This window comes from Rhinatrema bivittatum, chromosome 6, assembly GCF_901001135.1.
Source record: "Rhinatrema bivittatum chromosome 6, aRhiBiv1.1, whole genome shotgun sequence".
NCBI classification, from domain to species: Eukaryota; Metazoa; Chordata; class Amphibia; order Gymnophiona; family Rhinatrematidae; genus Rhinatrema; species Rhinatrema bivittatum.
In genome coordinates, this window is record NC_042620.1 from 286,628,736 (window position 1) to 286,650,641 (window position 21,906).

At 44.0% G+C, this 21,906-nt stretch overlaps 1 protein-coding gene across 2 annotated transcripts in view; it reads right to left on the reverse strand.

The window, feature by feature from the left end:
• Positions 1–21,906, reverse strand: part of LOC115094358 (zinc finger protein 30 homolog) — an 84,255-nt gene that overhangs the window by 34,263 nt on the left and 28,086 nt on the right. For both annotated transcript variants that reach the window (XM_029607332.1, XM_029607330.1), the window contains exon 3: positions 16,812–17,064. In XM_029607332.1, coding sequence (XP_029463192.1) covers positions 16,812–17,064 — 253 coding nt within the window. The remainder of the gene's footprint in view (positions 1–16,811; positions 17,065–21,906) is intronic.

The following is a 21,906-nucleotide window of genomic DNA, read 5'->3' on the forward strand; positions in this document are numbered from 1 at the left end:
TCCCTTACCTACCGGGGCCCCAGAGCTGAGCCACCCTCTCTCGCGGCGGCAAGAAGACACCACTGCGATCCCTCAGGGGTGATGGGAACGCTGCCAGTCCTCCGAGGCCGACTACAGCATAGGTGCGTGCACGCGCGCCCCACGTCGGACCTTAAAGGAACCGTGGCAGGAAAGGTTCCTGCGGTTCCCCGCTGACGTCATCCAGCAGGGACTATTTGAACCCAGTCCCTGCTCTCCGACCTTGCCTCCACAACAGGTCTCCTGAGGCTGCTGGCTGCGTTGAGTCTGCTCCTCGTCCCTGGTTCCTATTCCTCTCCATTCCTGTCCTGCTCCTCACCTCGACCCTTGGATTGTTTGCTGGATTCCGCTGTTCACTGCCTGTCTCGACCTTGGACTGTTCCCTGGATTCGCCTATTTGCTGCCGGTCTCAACACTTGGATTGTTTACTGGAGACCGATGTACGCCACCTGTCTCGACCACGGACTGTTTCCTGGATTCGCCCGTTTGGCTGCCTGTCTCTACCCTTGGATTGTTTTGCTGGATTTGGTGCTAGCTGCCTGCCTCGGCCCTGGACTGATATCTGGATCCTCCTATCTGCTGCTGACTGCTAATCTGAACTGATACTGAGATCTGCCTCCTGACAACGAGCCTGGGAAGTCTTCTCTCAGGTAGGGCCTTACTCATCTCGGCTCAAGGATCCACTATCGTAACAACTGTACACTGAGAGAAAAATAATTCTCTACGATTAGTGTTAAATGTGCTACTTGCTAACTTCATGGAGTATCCCCTGGTCCTTTTATTATCTAAAAGAGTAAATAACCAATTCACATTTACCTATTCTAGACCTCTCGTGATTTTAAAGACCTCTATCATATCCCCCCTCAACTGTCTCTTCTCCAAGCTGAACAGCCCTAACCTCTTTAGCCTTTCCTCGTAGGGAAGCTGTTCCAGCCCCTTTATCATTTTGGTCGCCCTTTTCTGTACCTTCTCCACTGCAACTATACACAGTAATCAAGATGCAGACTCACCATGGAGTGATACAAAGGCATTATGACATTTTCCGTTTTATTCACCATTCCCTTCCTAATAATTCAGTTTGTTTTTTTGACTGCTGCAGCACACTGAGCCAATGATTTCAATGTATTATCCACTATGATGCCTAGATCTTTTTCCTGGGTGGCAGCTCCAAATATGGAACCTAATATCGTGTAACTACAGCATGGGTTATTTTTTCCTATATGTATCACCAAGCACTTGTCCACATTAAATTTCATCTGCCATTTGAATACCCAATCTTCCAGTCTCGCCCGGTCCTCCTGCAATTTATCACAATCCGCTTGTTATTTAACTACTCTGAATAATTTTGTATTATCTGCAAATTTGATTACCTCACTCATCACATTCCTTTCTAAATCATTTATAAATATATTAAAAAGCACTGGTCCAAGTACAGTTCCCTGAGGCACTCCACTGTTTACCCTTTTCCACTGAGAAAATTGACCATTTAATCGTACTTTGTTTCCTGTCTTTTAACCAGTTTGTAATCTATAAAAGGGTATCTCCTCCTATTCCATGACTTTTTAGTTTTCTTAGAAGCCTCTCAAGAAGGACTTTGTCAAATGCCTTCTGAAAATCCAAATACACTATATCTACCAGTTCACCTTTATACACATGTTTAACCCATTCAAAAAAATGAAGCAGATTTGTGAGGCAAGACTTCCCTTGAGTACATCCATGCTATGTTCCATTAAACCATGTCTTTCTATATGCTCTGTGATTTTGATCTTTAGAATAGTTTCTACTATTTTTCCCGGCATTGAAGTCAGGATCACTGGTCTATAGTTTCCTGGATTGCCCCCGGAGCCCTTTTTAAATATTGGGGTTACATTGGCCACCCTCCAGTCTTCAGGTACAATGGATGATGTTAATGATAGGTTCCTTCAGAACCCTGGTGTGCATACCATCTGGTCCACGTGATTTGCTACTCTTTAGTTTGTCAATCTGGCCTTCTACATCTTTCAGGTTCACAATGATTTGGTGCAGCTTGTCTGACTTATCACCCTTGAAAACCATCTGCGGAACCAGTATCTCCCCAATATCCTCATTAGTAAACACAGAAGCAAAGAATTAATTTAGTCTTTCTGTAATGGCCTTATCTTCCCTAAGAGCCCCGTTAACCTCGTGGTCATCTAATGGTCCAACCGACTCTCTCATAGGTTTCTTGCTTTGGATACATTTTTAAAAGTTTTTATTATGAGTTTTTGCCTCTACAGCCAACTTTATTTCAAAAGATCGTAGGATGGTGTGAAGGGCATCCATCTTGAATTTCTCCCGTAACAGATTCTTGCTCAGTCTTTGTAAATCCAGGATAAGTCTCAATTCTCCTAACTTCTTGGGGATAAGGAAATAGCAAGAATAGACTCCCCTGCCACCATCTTCGGGAGGGGCAGGCTCTATTATCTGCTATCCAAGAAGCAACTCTACCTTAAGATGAAGTTGAGTTGAGTGAGACAGATCTGGATTGAAGATTAAACACTGAAGTGGTGCTGGAGGATGGGAGAAACACAATTTTGAGGACAGAATGATCCTTAGTGATCTTCTAATATTTGTCAAGGAACAACTGAATCCTCCCCCTCTACCTGAGGGGTCAAGACCTGAGGGTTGGGTGTCATCAAAAATTAGGCTCTGGTTTGGGCTGGGACTGCTGTGGCGACTTAGGCTGACATCTCTCACGTGGCCATTCAAAGACAGAAAGTTACAGTTACAGATCAGATGGCACACAATACTGCTGAAATTAGCAGAAGGGAAGTTTCTAGAAGAAAAAGTGCTTAAAAGTGAAATAAGGATGTCTAGGAGGAGCTGTTGGCTTCCACCAACAAGGACTGAATGGCCACATGCTGCTCCTTAATCTTGGCAATGGCATCTCTGACCTTGTTCTAAAAATAACTGACCCCAGAACAGGGGATGGCAGATAATTTGTCATGAATATCTTTACACAAACTGCTGGCTGTCAACCAGCTTATCCAGAGTGCCCCAATGTCTGTTTACAGAAGATCTTGTCACAATGTCAAAGAACTCTTATACGGACCAGATGAGATGGTATTCACACCTTTCTACATTCAGAAAAACATGTTGATAAGCCTCCTGTTCCCTGTCCAGGGACTACACCAGAGGCTTTAACTTGTTGACACAATCATGTAAGTACTGCACCATATCAAGTTGGTGAGCCACAATTTAGGGATCTGGAAGATTTTCTGCCCTAAACTGTCCAGCAACATGGGATCCTTACCTGAGAGTATGTTAGAAAAGATCCTGGTCTTTTTTGCCCACTTCAAAGCTGACTCTACTACCACAGATTGGTGTGGTAATTGGTCTATGTCAAAACCAGGAATCTATTTTACTCTGTATTTAAGATCCAATTTCCTGGTTACCAGGGGGCAGCATGCCAGATTATCTCACATTCTCCTTTGCAGATCATGATGATTTAATGAAAAGAGATTGCTACTGGTTCAGAAGGGGTTTCCAGAAGCCAACTAGGACAAATACCTTAGTGCAGGGATCCTGGTCCCTTCGGCCATTAACCTCAATAGCCTTACTCAATTTGTTCAGGAATCTGGAGTATGAGAAGGCTTCTGGTAGGGTATGACTGTTCCGTAAGTTAAGGTAAGGGGAATGAAGAGATCACTGTAGACCCTTCCTCTGAACAGAGTGGTGGAGGGATGCAAACCCACGACTATGATGAAGATGATGGCAACTGTGGGGGAGGCTTTGGTCATCTCAGAACGGAAAACTCTCATGGCAGATCTCAGTTGGCCGTGCTCTGCACTTCCTCCTTGGAATGCTGGCAGGACTCTTCTGCGCAGAGAGATAGCCTGCTCAGTTGTGGTGGGCTAGTTTCCATTGCTAAGATTTCTGATGGGAGTTACTATGGTGTTGAAGTGGAAAGATTCCTCGTTGAGAGAATAAATCCAATACTCTAGACAGAAAATGCTAAAGAACATCTTTACCAGTTCTGTTAAATGGTCCACGGATTGTTGTATCCTCTGGGCTGGAATTGGAGAAGAAACATCCTCCTTTGAAACTAGTATAGAATCATCATCTTGAGAAGTACATATCAAATTCCAAGCAGATGCCGCCTCCTGGACAACCTGTGTTAAGGGTTGGATGAAGTTCAAAATGTACAATGGAGCAGACAGGAATTTTCAACTATAGTGGAAGGGACCCGGACTGTGTGCTTCAAGCAGATGACAGTGAAAAGGCCCTAGAAAGTCTGAGATCTGGAAAAAAGATGAGATGGAGATAAATCCATCAGAAAGGAAAAGGGAAGTTATGAAGAGTCCCTGCTGGGTCCTAACGGCATCAGGGACACAGCTGGCATTAATACTGACCACTCCCAGCTCCGTGCTGATGGCATCAACTACACTGATGGCAGTGAAGGCTTCTGCACCAAGTGCTGAAGATTGGTGTGACGAAGGCTCTGGTTCCGATGGAGCCAATGGTATGTCTTCTTTGGCACCAAACAAGCCTCATTTACAGGGACGAGATGCTTGGAGTGTGCCCCGGAGTGCACTGGCTCCTGCATTCGATAGTCCCATGTATTGCTTGACCCCTGGGCTGTGGTGGATCCAGAGTTTGATGCCCCTGACGGAGGAGCCCTGACAGAGGAGATCTGACTCGACTTGGCATAGAGGAAACCTAAAGAAGCCCCACTCTGAGAAGAATGGCTTTGTCTCTTTACCAAACTGTGGGGTTCCTCCATCTTCCAAGCCCGGTTCTGCTGGGATCTAGGTGACATCTGACCATAATAATAGCAATTAGCTGAATCGTCATTAGTGATGAACATCTTGCAGCCACAAACGCAATCCCTGAAGTCAATGGGTGTCGCCTTCTTGAACATACTGAAAATTTCATATACACACACACATATGTAGCACTTAAAAGTGCTGTTTAGAGGCTGCTGAGGCAGCAAGGCAACACATAAAGAAACAAAAGACTGTTAGAGAAGGTAAATCGAAAAGTAGGGCTACACTTCTATGTGGAACTTGGACCAAAAAAAAAAAGACTGAAGGGTCATAAGGCAGCGTGCATGTAGGAACTACCGCACATGCTCAGTAGTAAAACTTTACTGAGCTAGAAAGATGGGTCTGTTCAGCGCTGATGTCGTCACTTGTGTGTCACAGCTAATTCAACCCTGCTTGTCGACAAAGAACAAAACTTTTTTTTTTTTTTAAGATATGTTAGTGACATAAAGAAGTACAAAAGTGGCATTGTGAAACTGAGAGGTGAAGGGGAGGATGATGAAGAGGATGCAGAATTTTTTTTAACAAATATTTTGGTTTAGTGTCCACCGAGGAACAGCTAGACGTAGAGCCACAGAAAAAAGACACAAATAGGAATGGACATGAGATAAACCTGAAATGATTTTCAGAAGACTTCTTTTTAAAGATACAATTTCTTTGAAATCTAAAATCATTTCTTAGAGAGTACGATCTTTGCATTGTTGTTCAAGCATTAGTGATTTCTTGCATCGATTTCAGTAATGCCCTATATTTATGCCATCCCCCATCCACAATCAGGGTAATTCAGTTAAATCAAAATGCAGCTGCCCATATCATAACTGGGGTCCCTACACGTGGACATATTGCACCCAAACTATGTAGATTTCATTAGCTGCCAATGTCGTGGATGTCCAACTTTAAAATCTTACATTAAATTTACAAAGTTATTAATGGCCTTGCACTTTAATGTTTCAACACATTCTTACAAAATTTACTGTAATCCTTGCTTTCTATGATCTTCATTTTGCAGCCTGCTTGATGTATCCTCTGTCTAATTCATTATATTAGCAGAGTCTTGAAAGCAATTAGATGAAGTTGCTGGCTGAAATCCAAAACCTTTTTGATTCGTCTTAGGAAGCTGGTCAAGGCTCATTTATTTGCCTTTGCCTTCAATGAGGAATCTTGAATAGCCTGACAAATCAGGTATAACTTATAGGTATGCAATAATTATTATATCTGCTTTTGCTATCTCATTCAAATCACTAACATCTAGATCTAATACAGTATGAATCATTGCTTCTTCTAGCCTGTTACAGAAACATTTTATAACAGGTTTCTTTTAATATTGCCGAGCTGCTGTGGTTTCTGCCATATTATGATTTATGTATGTGATTTTTTACCCACCTAAAATTGGTGATAGAGCAGTTACACTTTTTGAAAAAATAAATGGCAAGTTTGCTTACCATAAATAGTGCTTTCCACAGATAACCATGATCTGTTGGTGATGTCATTTGGCGGCATTGAAAGGACTCATCTCACCATGCTAGTAGAGCTTTGAGCTTTACTGAGTATGTGCAGGAGTTCCTGCGCAGCTTTGCCTCAGAAGACTCCTCAGTCTATTTCAAAGCTAACTAGCCACAAAATCAATTCTCCAAGGAGGAGGGTGGGCATCTCATGGATAATTCACCCTGCTATCTACGGAAAACACTGTTTACGGTAAGCAAACTTGCTTTTTCCGTCAATAAGCCATGATTAGAAATGATCTGTGGTTAGTCCCAAGTTGAGGGCTGCAGCACAAGCATTGCTAAGTAAGAAATCCGGACTCCACTGTGGAGAGTAGAGTACTGTGAGTACATGTTGTAGCACCACCCTTCCTACTGCTCTAGCAAAAGATGTGAGACTGTCCAGGCAGTAGTGAGAAGTGAAGGTATACATGGATGATCATGTGGCAGCTTTGCAAATGTCGTCCAGAGGCACCTCTCGCAAATGGGAAATGGAAAAGGCCATAGCTTTAACCTGACTAGCCTTGACTGGGTTAGTGAAATCAAGTCCTGCATCAGAATAGCAGAGTTGGATACATTCCGTTATCCATTTGGACAAGATATGCTTGGAGATTATCCTGAGTCTATTTGGGTCATAAGCGATGAAAAGTTGGAACACCTGCCAATGAGGTTGAGTCCTTTTATAGTAGGCCAGTGCCCTTTTGCAGTCCAAGGTATGAATAGATTTATCACCTTCATGAGCGTGTGGATGCGGAAAAATAGTTGGCAGAACAAGAGACTGTGAAACTATTGTGAAAAGCAGACCACTACCTTTGAAAGGAAGGGATGCATGTGAGAACTGATAAGGAGGGTAATGCACCCTAGCCTGTAGTTCACTACCTCTGTGAGCAGAGGTGATGGCATCAAGGAAAACTACTTTCCATTTAAAGTATTTGAGAGACGCAGAATCCAATGATTCAAAAGGCAGTGTGAGGATGAGTCAGATCCCAAGTAACAACTGGTTTAACATGTAGCAAACGTTAAACCAGTTGTTTAAAGTCACATGAATTTGGACACTAGTGGATGAGTCGAGATGGATTTGTTGTCCACAGAATCATGGTAGGCCACAAAAGCACTTAAGTGTACTCTGATGCAAGAGGTCGCTAGGCTGGAGTCCAACAGGTGGTATAGATAGGACACAAGGTTACAAGGTTCACAGGAAAACTGATCTATGCCATGTTGAGTACACCATTGAGAATATCTTTGCCATTTGAAGGAGTAATGTCTATTAAAAAGTTTTCTACTAGAAAAGCCAATATCCTCCACAGCTTTTCGTAAGGAAAGTTCAGCTATTACTGTACGCTCAACATCCATGCAGTCAGGTTAAGAGATAGTAGAACTAGATGAAGGATGTGCTATCTTCCTGAAACAGTAGGAAGAAGTGAGGAAGTGAGGAAATTTGTACAAGATATGCATACCAATCTTGTCTTGCCCATTCCGGAGCTCTGAGGATCATTTGTGTATGGTTCCAAAGAAGATTCAGCATCACTTCTGTAATAAGTAGTAGGGACAGAAAAGCATGTATGAAGTCTGTTCCCCAATCTAGAAGAAAAGTGTCTTGAGCCAATCGAAGAAAGCTCAGATGAAGGGAGCAAAATTGAGTGAGTTTTCAATTCTGTTTTGATGCAAAGAGATTGATCGATAGACAATCCCACAACCCAAACAGTTTGTCGGCTATGTACTGTTTGAGTAACTATGTGTGAGGATAAAACACCCTGCTGAGAAGATCCGTCAGAGTGTTGGATACTCTTGGAAGATATGTATCCTGAAGGGTCATCTGATGGTCATTGCCCATTGCCAGATCTAAAGTATTTCCTGGCAGAGGACCCAGGATTTGGTGCCACCTTGTTTCTTTACTTAAAACATGGCTACTTGGTTGTCCGTTTGAATCGAGATACTCTTTCCCTGTAGCAAGTGTGAGAATGTTGTGAATGCATTCTTGATTGCTCTCACTTCGAGGAAGCAAAAGTTGAGGAATGGTCCATAGTCTGGCAGCTAAGAGTTAATATAAAAAAGGCAGAGTCATGCATTTGAGATGCAAAAACCCAAGGGAGCAGCTTCGTAAGGGAGTGAAAATTTTTTAAGCACAAACAAGAGCAGGATCGGGTGGGGGGGGGGGGGGGGGGGGGGGGGAGGTGATTGTATCTGGTGAGCTTAAGGTAACCAAACAGGTGGATAAGGCCACAGCAAAAGGCAGAAAGATACTTGAGTGCAAAAGGAGATGAATGGAAAGGCATCTCTGGAATGAGGGAAAATGGGATGAAGGTGAAAGGGAAAGACTCAAGAGTAAGGAAATATTTCTTTACAGTCAGGGAGATGGATGCATGGATCAGTCTCCCAATAAAGGTGAGAGAGACAAAGACGGTATCCAAGTTCAAGAAGCATGGGATAAGCACAGGGAATTTCTGAGAAAGTGGTAGGGATTGTAGAGCTGAGAAGTAGTTGTGGATAGATGGATAAGTTAGACCATATGGTATTTTTCTACAGTCACATTTCTGTGTTTCTATGAGATACAAAAACAAGATAGTGTTATAGACAGTTAAATAAACATGACAACAATAACTATAAGTAAAGAATATACTGGAGTACATAAAGCAAAAACTGTATTGGCATATAAACAGTACAATGGTTATATGAAATGCAAAGACAAAAACTGACAAATACATGTAAAAGCATCAGTATCTGAGAAAATAAAAACAATATCCAAATGAAGTCTTGAAAATTTTGTATAAGCCTCATTTTATGTTTTTGCAAGCACTAAAGCTTGTCTCGAGTTTTCCAAAATAATCAGATTTTGGAACAAAGGCATGAATAAAAAGTAAACAAATGCCTATGAAGGATATAAAAAAGAAGAAAAGAGCAAATACTAGTGAAACAGTAACACAATCATATACAGTAAAAAGTGAAAACACAATTGAAATCAAATGTTAGCAGAGGAGAAGTATCCATTCTCATTTAAATGAGCAAAAGGTGAAATTTAATCTTACCTGATAACTTCCTTTCCTTGAGTCCTCTTAGAACAGTCATTGCTCCACAGCTGCTGGAGACAGAGGTCATACCTTTTTCTCCCTTGTGACATCATGTCTAAGTATAAGGGAAGTGTGGCCATAGGCAGTTGCCAGCAACTACTTGTCAAAGCAAGAAACAAACAACCTTATCCCAATTTAGGATGAAAAAACTACAATCAAGGATGCTCTAGAGAACGGAATCTCCTAATTCGCTTTCTGTGCATTACTGTATTCCATTAATATCAGTGCATCTATGCTCTATATATAAAAACTTTCAAAACAACATTTTTTACTCCATGCTTTCCTGTTTGCCCTTGAGACAGTGAACTGGGGTGATCACTTCTTTAATCCATTTGGCTATTGCAGTCTTGGAAGGTGCTCCTCCCTTCCATGGACTCCCATGCAGAATGACCAGCCTATCAAACTTCTGGAAGGGATTCATGACCTTTTAGGTACCTTAACAGTATGCGCTGGACTTCTGATAGATGGAACTTAGAGTTTTTACTCTATGCCTCAGCGCCCTTAAAGGCTGGAAGACCTACCACCTGATTCGGATAAAATGGGGACCTCACTTTGGGCAAAAAAGTAAAGGGACTGAATGAAAGGGAACTGAATCTTTAGAAATGGTCAGTTAGGGCTCTCTGCGGTACCAGACTTGCATCTCCAAAATATGCTCAGCCAAACAGATGGCCATCAGAAAGACTATTTTCACGAAAGATCCTCTAGAGATGCCATTGGGGGAAGCCCTATCAAGCCCTAAAGACCGAGACTGAGGTCCCATTGAGGGATTACTGGCTTAAGAGATTTCATATGCTTTGCTTCTCTAAGAAAATGGTGATATCAAGACGCATGGCTATCTGCAAGCCCTTCATTGGACTTCTATAGCAGTATATAACTGCTACCTGTACCTTTATGGAGCTAAGGAATAATTTTTTTATTCAGGCTTCTTGGATGAAGGCAAGAGTGCATACCATATCTGCTTTCTAGTAGTGGATCCTATGAATCTTACAGAGGTTCTCAAAAAGGTGGTCGAGTTAACTATAATCTAGGGAAGCCTATGCCTTTTGGGCTTTCAGCATGACCGAAATGACCAGAAAAATAGCCTATCTACACAGGCATGTCCTTTCAAGGGACAGGGCGTAAACAAAAGGACTTCCATTGAAATGGGATCCTTACATCAGGGGTCCCCAACCACCGGTCCGCGGACCAGGACCAGGCCGTTGGGGGTTTTTTTGCCGGTCCGCGGTGCTGCCAAGCACCGGCTAGTGTATCGCGTGCTCCCGGTCTCTCCTGCTGCTCTTCCTTCCCTGTTGCCGTTGCCGCCGGGCTATCAGCACGTTCAAGCCCAGTGGGAACGGCAGCGGTGCTAGAAGAAGCAGTGGCACCTGCAGCTGGCCTTTTCTCCTTCCGTTGCCTGCCCCCCCCTCCCCGTCACAGGAAGTGATACACAGAGCGGTGCGCGGGAAGGAGAAAGGCCGTGCTGCGTGGAAAAGTAGCAACGGCGGCAGCAGCATCGGCCTCCGAGCAATCAAAGCAGATGGTAATCGGGAAAGGAGAGAGCAGCATGAGCCTCCCGCGGCCGATGGGATTCTTTTTTCTTGGCCTGCGGGGGCTGGAGGAGGAGGCTGCTGCAGCTACCATTTGTGCTCAAGGGCGGGGGGGGGGGGGGGGGGGGGGGGGGAGGAAGTGAGTGAAAGAAAGAGACAAGCAGCCAGCCAGCCTGCCTGTGTGTTATTGAGAGAAACTGGTCAGAGAGCTGATGTGTGTGTATGTGAGAGACAATGAAAGTGTTTGCTCAGGGAGATGTGTATGTGAGAGTGTGAGACATTAGTCAGGGAGGTGACTGATGTGTGTGTGTGTGTGTGTGTGAGAAAGAGAGAGAGAAAAAGCATGGAAGTACAAAGTCTGGTTATGTGAGAAAGCATGGGCGTAAGAAGCCTGGTGTTGGTGGGGGGGGGGGGGGGGGGTGTGAAAGAAAGCATGGGAGTGAGAAGCCTGATTATGTGAGAGAGAGCATGGGAGTGGGAAGCCTGTGTGTGTGTGCATGCATGAGAGAGAGAGACTGGTTGGTAAGGCGACGGTGTGTGTGAGAGAAAGAGACTGGTGTGTGTGAATGTGAGAGAGAGAATGTGATTCAGGGAATGAGAAGCCTGTGCACGTGGAGAGCGAGCATGGAAATGAGAGAGACTGGTGTGTGTGTAACAGAGAGAAAGTGATTATGGGAATGAGAAGCCTGTGCATGTGAAGAGTGAGCATGGGAGTGAGAAACCTGGATGTGTGTGAGTCATCATGGGAATGAGAAGCCTGTATATCTGAAAGAGAACATGGGAGTGGGAAGCGTGTGTGTGTGTGTGAGTGAGTGTGTGTGTGAGAGAGAGAGAGAAAGAGAAAGAAAGTGATTATGGGAATGAGAAGCCTGTGCATGTGGAGAGTCAAGCATGGGAGTGAGAGACTGGTGAGTGTGTGTGTGTGTGTGAGAGAGACAGAGAAAGTGATTATGAGAGTGAGAAGCCCATATAATGTAAGAACATAGGAACACGGGAATGGGAAGCCTGTGTGTGTGTATGGCATGAGAGAAACTGTTCAGGAAGGTGACTGGTATGTGAGTGCCAAAGACTGTTTGGGAGATTTATTTTTTATTTATTTATTTTAATTTTTTATATACCGATTTTCATGCATCAAATGCATATCAGACCGGTTTACAATGAAACAGTATAAGCAGGAAATAAAATTCCTTAGTCTAATACATTGAACATCTGTAGCAAAATAATTGTAAATAACGCAAAATGCTAAACAACATTACTAAAGGTTAAATTATTAACGAAAACATACATACAATTATTTTAAAAGGAGCACAAAGGTTAGCACGAAGGGGAGCACAAATGGGAAAGCCCCTTTGTTGCGCCCCTTCGTGGTGACGTCATAGTGGGCGGTTCTCATTTTCCTTCAGTTGTCAATATCTTCTTTGTTTCCCAGCGATTTTTCTCTTTTTTAATGTTTTTTGTGACAGGGATTGTTTTTCAATGTGCCCGATGTTGGAGGGCAGCCCCTCAGCTGATGATGACTGGTGTGTGAGAGACAGAAACTGATGGGGGCATGACTGGTATGGTGTGTGTGTGAGAGAGACTTAGCTTCTACTGCTGCTTCTGGTGTGTGCCACGGCCTGCATGGAAGAGGAGTAAGAGAGCTGCTGGAGGGGGTAAGTAAAGCTGGCTTTTTAAGTTTACTTTTCGTGATTGACTGCCATTTTAATTATGTGATGTCTGCTTTTTTGAAATATTTTATTGGTGTTTGGAGAATGTTTAATAGTTTTTATGAGTTTTTAATTGTTGGATGTTATTCTGTTCATAGCTGTTTTGAAACATTTATTCTGCTTATTATTTATTTATTTTATTTATTTGCTGAGTTTTATATATCGTCATTCGGTAAAGCCATCATAACAGTTTACAAAGTTCAGATTACAATGCTTTTAACAGTTGAATATAGGAAGCATTGAACAACAGAGAAACATCTGATTGCAAAGATGATAATTGGGACATGCACTATGGGTTGCACTAAGGGGAGCACAAAGGGGAGAGCCCCTTTGTCGCGCCCCTTCGGCGCACGGCGCCTGATGTTGAGGCGCTTTTCAACGGTCGACTATAGTTTTACAATTATTTCTGTGTGGGGATCTATAGCTGCTTGCTAGTTCTGTTTTCCTAAGAAGAGGTGTATTGGTTTTTAGGGCCTGATTTAATATTTGTAGTGTTGCCTTTTCAGAGATAGGGTTGCTCCTGTTTGAGTGTATTCCATAATACAGGTGTAACTGTGTGCGGATTAGTTTATGTGCATTACTACAGATCCTGGGAGTATGTTAGGTCGGTTCTGTGTCAGTTACCGAGATGAGATATTTTACTAGCATGTAAACGTTTGTATCGGTCTTATTTGTTGTGTTTTCTCAAGAGGACATGCATTGGTGGTAAATTGCTGTCTTTTCATAAGTAGGGCTATTGAGCCTGGAAGTAGAAGGAGTTTGAGTTGCTATTACTGAGAGGACACCAGAACCAGGGTGAGTTGTATGGGGAATGTCATAATTCTGCTTTACATCCATTATTGTGGGTCAGGGGGGTTCCCGTGGATGCAAACTGTACTTTTACATCTAGCCCCGTGACGATCATGGGTCAGTGGGTCATGCATGTGAGAACCTATGGTGAGTTGAGTCACATTCACATTATAAATGTCATAATTATATGATAAGTGTGCACTAAAATCCAACCCCCTCCATAACCCCGCCCCCATATGACCAAAGCCCCGCCCCTGCCCCACCCCCACCCCGCCATGGAAAAATGGTCTTGCTTGAAGCAACGGTGGTGAGAGGTAACGGTGGTGGGGCCGCTTGGCAATAGTGATCATAATATGATCAAATCTGATTTAATGACTGGAAGGGGGACAGTAAGAAAATCCACGGCTCTCGTGCTAAACTTTCAAAAGGGAAACTTTGATAAAATGAGAAAAATAGTTAGGAAAAAACTGAAAGGAGCAGCTACAAATGTAAAAAGTGTGCAAGAGGCGTGGTCATTGTTAAAAAATAGCATCCTAGAAGCACAATCCAGATGTATTCCACACAGTAAGAAAGGTGGAAAGAAGGCAAAACGATTACCGGCATTTAAAAAGGGAGGTGAAAGAAGCTATTTTAGCCAAAAGATCTTCATTCAAAAATTGGAAATAGGATAATGCATAAACGTTGGCAAGTTAAATGTAAGACATTGATAAGACAGGCTAAGAGAGAATTTGAAAAGAAGTTGGCCATAGAGGCAAAAACTCACAGTAAAAACTTTTTTAAATATATCCGAAGCAGAAAGCCTGTGAGGGAGTCAGTTGGACCGTTAGATGATCGAGGGGTTAAAGGGGCACTTAGAGAAGATAAGGCCATAGCGGAAAGATTAAATGATTTCTTTTCTTCGGTGTTTACTGAAGAGGATGTTGGGGAGGTAGCTGTACTGGAGAAGGTTTTCATGGGTAATGATTCAGATGGCTGAACCAAATCACGGTGAAACTAGAAGATGTGGTAGACCTGACTGACAAACTTAAGAGTAGTAAATCACCTGGACCGGATGGTATACACCCCAGAGTTCTGAAGGAACTAAAAAATGAAATTTCAGACCTATTAGTAAAAATTTGTCACCTGTCATTAAAATCATCCATTGTACCTGTAGACTGGAGGATAGCTAATGTAACCCCCCATATTTAAAAAGGGCTCCAGGGGCGATCCGGGAAACTACAGACCGGTTAGCCTGACTTCAGTGCCAGGAAAAATAGTGGAAAGTATTCTAAACATCAAAATCACAGAACATATAGAAATAAATGGTTTAATGGAACAAAGCCAGCATGGCTTTACCCAAGGCAAGTCTCGCCTCACAAATCTGCTTCACTTTTTTGAAGGGGTTAATAAACATGTGGATAAAGGTGAATCTGTAGATGTAGTGTACTTGGATTTTCAGAAGGCGTTTGACAAAGTTCCTCATGAGAGGCTTCTAGAAAAAGTAAAAAGTCATGTGATAGGTGGCGATGTCCTTTCGTGGATTACAAACTGGCTAAAAGACAGGAAACAGACAGTAGGATTAAATGGACAATTTTCTCAGTGGAAGGGTGTTGGCAGTGGAGTGCCTCAGGGATCTGTATTGGGACTCTTACTTTTCAATATATTTATAAATGATCTGGAAAGAAATACGACAAGTGAGGTAATCAAATTTGCAGATGATACAAAATTGTTCAGAGTAGTTAAATCACAAGCAGATTGTGATAAATTGCAGGAAGACCTTGTGAGGCTGGAAAATTGGGCAGACGAAATTTAAATGTGGACAAGTGCAAGGTGATGCATATAGGGAAAAATAACCCATGCTATAGTTACACAATGTTAGGTTCCATTAGGAACTATTGGGTGCAAAAGCCGGAAGCAATAACACCACAGTGGTGCGATAGCTGTTGGCTTTTACAGGCCCGCCCCCCGTTACCGCCAGATTCTCTAAGATCTGCAACCTTAGAAAATCTAGGCCTAAGATAGAAAAAGAAATGGTTTTAACCATTTTCCTGAAATTGAAATAATTAACCTTATTCCTAATAAAATCCAAAAGAGAGTTCCAGACTTAAATGTGTGCCTAAATGAAAACTCTAGGAAAGCCCCTTGAGATACTTTAAGGGTCGGAAAATGCTTATGCCATGCCAATTTTGCTGACAAATTCCTTGGCCCATCTGCCATCATGCATCAAAAAGTAAGAGATCATTTAAACAGCCTGTTCTGCAACTGGAAGCCAGTGCAGATATGCTAACAATGAGGTCACCCTCTCCCACGTAGACTTCCTACACACCATTCTAGCAGCACAATTTTGAACAAGCTGCAATTTGCTTATCAACGTATTAGGCAACCTTACCAAAAAGGCATTACAATAACACAACAGCCCAATGACAAGTGCAAGAATCAAGATTTTAACTGCAGAATCATCGAAGAAAGGTTTTAACTGAAATACCCTCTTTAACTGAAAGCGTGCCTTCTTACAAGTCTGACCTATAAAAACATACAATGAAAAAGCTAAGTCAGAAGTTACCGCCAAAGCTTTTAAATTTAATTTATGTTGTCATCTGTCAAGTTTCAATAAAATAGATGCAGGTCACTTATTAAGATTTATGGTCAGGGCAGCCTGTGCACATGCTCTTATGGCAGCGGCAGGCTCTCCATACACTGCTGAAATGAAGACACAAAATTTTAAATTGGAGCAGAGAGTCTGGCCACCAATAGCTCTTACAGCTTGGCTGAAGTCTTCATACCCATGAAAGAAGTTAGAATGAGAAAAATTCAGGCCGAACCGCAGCTTGCACGGCTGGATGGAGTGTTCTGACCCACAAAGTTAATGCAGCCCACTGAAAACGTTAAGGGAGGTTGAGCCTCCTCTTCAACCCTTAGTGGGTCAGGAAGCCAGCGACCAAATCAATGAACAAATAAAATTTAATTCTAACTCCAGATGAACTCCAGAGGAGAATAAAGAAGTTAATTAATTTGTGTAAATAAAGCTGCAGTTGTGTGCCTACCCAGAACATGAAGAGTCTCAGTATCATATTCAAGGACCATGCATGAGGGTAATGGGGAGAGGATTGTGGGTGGCAGGGAGTTGGCGTATAGGACAGAAAAGGGAGCCTAAGGACCAGCGGATCTACCTAGATAGGGTTGAGGGGTAAATACATTAATAAATCAGGTCCATAGCGGGAAACATGTCAGTTAGGTTCAAAGGTTGACTCTTCCTCCCGTTGATGTTTGATACAGAAATAAAATGTCTGCAGATATCTGTAACACTGAAAAAATATTCACCCTAGATGTTCCAAGTATGAAAACAGCAAACAGAGAGGTAGATTAAAATGCATCAACTAAATCTGATAAAATATATTGGACCTAACCAAGATATTTCAAATACTGCACATATCCTAGAGGTAAGACCAGAAATTTTGTTTACCCAATGAAATCAATGTGTCGTAGTTTTCTTTCATAACATTCCTGTAAAGTTCCTTCTGATGATCCCCTAAAAGCTGCCACTCTTCTTCAGAGAAATAGATGGCAACATCATGGAACGTAAGTGGCATAAGAGAGATCAGGTTGTCATAAGTTTCCTTCATCACATTCTTGTAAAGGTCCTTTTGCCATTCTTCTAACAGTTGCCACTCGTCTTCAGAGAAACTGACAGCAACATCATGGAATGTAAGCAGCACCTGAAATAAGATACATTTTTAGCACGCTTTCTGGTTAAGAACCTTTAAAACCTACCCTTCTTCTTCAACATTTTGTTCATTATGCCACCATCGCTTATCTAAACTGTCTCCCGAGTACATTTAAAAAAACAAATGCAGTCTAAGGCAGGGTTAGCCAACTCTGGTCCTCAAAAGCCACAAAGAGGATTTTCAGGATTTGCAAGCACCTCCTCCATTGTATGCAACTATACCCCATGCATATTCAATAACATAAAAAGTTGCCATTCTGGGTCCGTCCGAGGGTCCAATAAGCCCAGAATCCTGTTCCCAACAGTGGCCAATCCAGGATACAAATACCTGGCAAATACCCAAACAGTAAATAAATCCCATGCTATTAATGCTAATAATAAGCAGTGGCTATTCCCTAAGTTAACTTGACTAAAAGCAGTTTATTGGCTTCTCCAAGAACTTGTCCAAACGTTCTTAAACCCAGCTAAGCTGTATTAACCACATCCTCTGGCAACGAATTCCAGAGCTTAATTGTGTGTTGAGTGAAAAAGAATTTTCTCTGATTTGTTTTAAATATGATATTTGGTAACAACGAAGTGCCCCCTAGACCTTCTGTTATCTGAAAGAGTAAATCACTGCCCATTCAAGTCCTTTCATGATTTTGTAGACTTCCATCATATGCCCCTCAGTCGTCTCTTCTCCAAGCTGAACAGCCCTAACCTCTTTAGCCTTTCCTCAAAGGGGAGCCCTTCCATCCACTTTAATATTTTCGTCACCCTTCTCTGTACCATCTCCATCGCAACTATATCTTTTTTTGAGATGTGACGACCAGAACTGAATACAGTACTCAAGGTGCAGTCTCACCATGGAGCGATACAGAGGCATTATGACATTCTCCATTTTATTCACCTTCCCTTCCCAATAATTCCTAATATTCTGTTTGTACTCTTTGACTGCCGCAGCACACTGAACCGACTATTTCAATTTATTATCCACTAGAATGCCTAAGATCCTTTTCTTGGGTGGTAACTCCTAACTGAAACTTAACATCGCATAAGTACAGCATGGGTTATTTTTTCATATATGCATCACCTTGCACTTGTCCATTTTAAATTTCATCTGCCATTTGGATGCCCAATCTTCCAGACTTGCAATTTATCACTATCTGCTTGTGATTTAATTACTCTATATAAATTTTGTGCCATCTGCAAATTTGATCACTTCATTCGTCATTCCCCTTTCCAGATCATTTATAAATATATTGATGAACATCTTTCCAAGTACAGATCTCTGAGGCACTCCAATGATTAATCTCTCTCCACTGAGAAAATTGGAGAAATTACTTACCTGATAATTCGTTTTCCTTAGTGCAGACAGATGGACTCAGGACCGATGGGTATAGTGTACTCCTGATAGCAGTTGGAGATGGATCAGATTTCAATCTGACATCAGTCCTAGTACATATACCCCTGCAGGAAGTGCAGCTCTTCAGTATTCTCCTTGAAAAGCAATTGTGGATATATGTGTGACTGAATAACTTGTATAACTTGGTTAACTTGATTAACCTGAACTGGTTGAATTGGTTATAGCTGGAGACCACCAGTGCCCTCAACCAAGAAACGTTGACACGCGGTAGGATGGGTGTCCTAATTGGAGGAAAAGCTTGACTTACCCGTGAATAACTTGCTCTCAGGGATGTTGCCTGAGAAGTCCACGAATGACGGCAGCCGTGGGTGGGATGGCTGAGTCCATCTGTCTACACTAAGGAAAACGAAATTATCAGGTAAGTAATTTCTCCATTTCCTAGCGTGTAGCAGATGGACTCAGGACCAATGGGATGTATAAAAGCTACTCCCAAACTGGGTGGGAAGCTGCCTGTGGCCCACTTAGTACTGCCCTTGCAAATGCTGTGTTCTCTCGAGCCTGAACATCCAAGCGGTAGAACCTGGAGAAGGTGCGGATGGAGGATCATGTTGCCGCCCGACAGATCTCGGCGGGTGACAGCATCTTGGTTTCCACCCAGGACACTGCCTGGGCTCTAGTAGAATGGGCCTGAACTTGTAAAGGCAGCGGCTTGCCTGCTTCTACGTAGGCCGCCTTGATAACTTCTTTGACCCAGCGGGATATGGTTGCTCGTGAGGCCGCTTCCCCTTGCTTCTTCCTGCTGTGAAGGACGAATAGATGGTCTGTCTTTCGTACGGATTCCGACCTTTCCAGGTATCGGACTATGAGTCTGCAAATGTTGAGGTGGCGCAGACGATGAGATTCTTCCGAATTCTTATGCTCATCTGGCGATGGTAGCGAGATGGTTTGGTTGAGATAGAAGTGAAAAACCACTTTGGGGAGGAAGGACGGGACCGTGCGTAACTGGATGGTTCCCGGAGTGAGTCTGAGGAACGGTTCCTGGCAGGACAGTGCTTGTAGCTCGGAGATACGACGGGCCGAACAGACTGCCACCAGGAAGGCTGTTTTCAATGTTAATAGTCGGAGGGACAGGCTGTGGAGAGGTCTGAAGGAGGCTCCTGCTAAGAAGTCTAGGACCAGGTTGAGGTTCCATAGAGGCACCGGCCACTTTAGGGGTGGTAGGATCCGCTTGACTCCTTTCAGGAAGCGGGAGACACCCGGGTGAGAGGCTAGGCTACCGTCCTCACTCTTGGTTCCGTAGCATGACAATGCGGCCACCTGTTCCTTGATGGAGTTGAGAGACAATCCCCTTCTGTAGGCCATTCTGTAGGAATTCCAAAATCGCGGGGATTTTGACTAAGCGTGGGATGATGTCGCGGTCCTCACACCAGGCTTCGAAGACTCTCCAAATCCTTATATATGTTAGGGATGTGGAGAACTTGCGTGCTCGGAGCAGGGTGTCAATTACTACCCCAGAGTAGCAGCTCTTCCTCAGGCGAGTCCTCTCAATGGCCAGGCCGTAAGAGAGAATCGAGCTGGGTCCTCGTGGCGGATTGGCCCTTGTTGGTGCAGATCCCTGTGTGGCGGTAGCGGGAGAGGGCTTCCTGTCAGTAGCCTTCGCATGTCTGCGTACCACGACCTTCTTGGCCAATCTGGGGCCACTAGAAGTACTGGCCCCTTGTGGATGATTGCGCCCAATAGGGGCCATGGCGGGAAGGCATATAATAGAGTTTCCTGTGACCAGGTCTGTACCAGGGCATCGATTCCCTGGGACTAAGGTTCCAGTCTGCGGTTGAAGAAGCAGGGCACTTGGGCGTTGGACCGGTTTGCCAGGAGGTCCATGGCTGGTGTTCCCCAACGGCATACTATCAAACGGAATGCTGTGGTCGACCGTCTCCATTCTCCTGGGTCTAGACTTTCTCTGCTGAGATAATCTGCAGCGATGTTGTCTTTCCCGGCGATGTGGACGGCCGAGATCTCTCGAAGGTTTACTTCCGCCCATGACATTATGGGGTCTATTTCCAGAGACACTTGTTGGCTTCTGGTTCCTCCCTGATGGTTGTTGTAGGCCACTGTTGTAGTGTTGTCCGACATGACTCTGAATGATTTGTCTCGGAGTCTGTGACCGAACCATAGGCAGGCTAGTCCGACTGCCCGTGCTTCTAGGCGATTGATGTTCCATCCAGACTCTTCCTTTTCCATTGCCCCTGGTTGGTTAGCTTCTGGCAGTGTGCTCCCCATCCTTGTAGGCTGGCGTCCATGGTGAGCAGGATCCAGGTCGGTGAGGATAGCCTCACTCCCTGGCTCAGATGGCCTTCTTGTAGCCACCATCGTAGTTGGGTCCGAACTTTGTCCGGGAGCTGGAGATGAACGGTGTAGTTTGGGACAGCGGGTTCCATCATGATAGTAGGGAGCGCTGTAGGGGGTCTCATGGGTGCTCTTGCCCATGGCACTACTTCCAGTGTGGATGCCATGAGGCCGAGGACTTGGAGGTAGTCCCATGCTGTGGGACGAAGCTCGCTCAACAGGGTTCGCAACTGGGTCATCAGTCTTGATCTCCTTGTTGGTGTCAGGATTACCTTGTCTTGTTTGGTGTCGAACCGAACTCCCAGGTATTCTAGAGATTGGGAGGGCTGCAGACAGCTCTTGTTTGTGTTGACCACCCACCCGAGGCTCTCTAGTAGAGTTTTGACTCTGTTGGTCGCCTGGTAACCTTCCTCTGGGGATTTTGCCCTGATCAGCCAGTCGTCCAGTTAAGGGTGTATGAGGATTCCTTCCTTCCTCAGTGTTGCTGCCACTACCACCATGATTTTGGTGAACGTCCGGGGTGCTGTGGCTAAACCAAATGGTAGTGCCCGGAACTGGTAGTGATGGTCCAGGATCATGAAGCATAGGAAACACTGATGCTCTTGATGGACCGGAATGTGCAGGTAGGCTTCCGACAGATCCAGGGATGTAAGGAATTCTCCCGGTTGTATCGCCCTTATGACCGAACGTAGGGTTTCCATGCGGAAGCGAGGAATCTTCAGGTGGCGGTTGACAGACTTGAGGTCCAGGATTGGCCTGAACGTCCCTTCTTTCTTGGGAACGATAAAATAGATGGAATAGTGTCCAGTACTTATTTGCTGTGAGGGCACTGGTGTTATAGCCTCTAAGGCGAGTAATCTGATCAGTGTAGCTTCCACTGCCGTCCTCTTGGAGGGGTCGTGACAGGGGGATTCCACAAACTTGTCCGGAGGGATGTGGTGGAAATCCAGATAATATCCCTCTCGAATGATGGTTAGGACCCACTTGTCCGAAGTTATCTCGACTCATCTTTGGTAGAATAGGGCAAGTCTGCCTCCTATGGCTTCTTCCCTTGGATGGGTCGGCTGATTTTCTTGTGGGTGCGGCTGGGACCTGGGCCCGAGCCGGCTCCCCTTTTGTTGTGCTTGTTCCGAAAGGACTGGC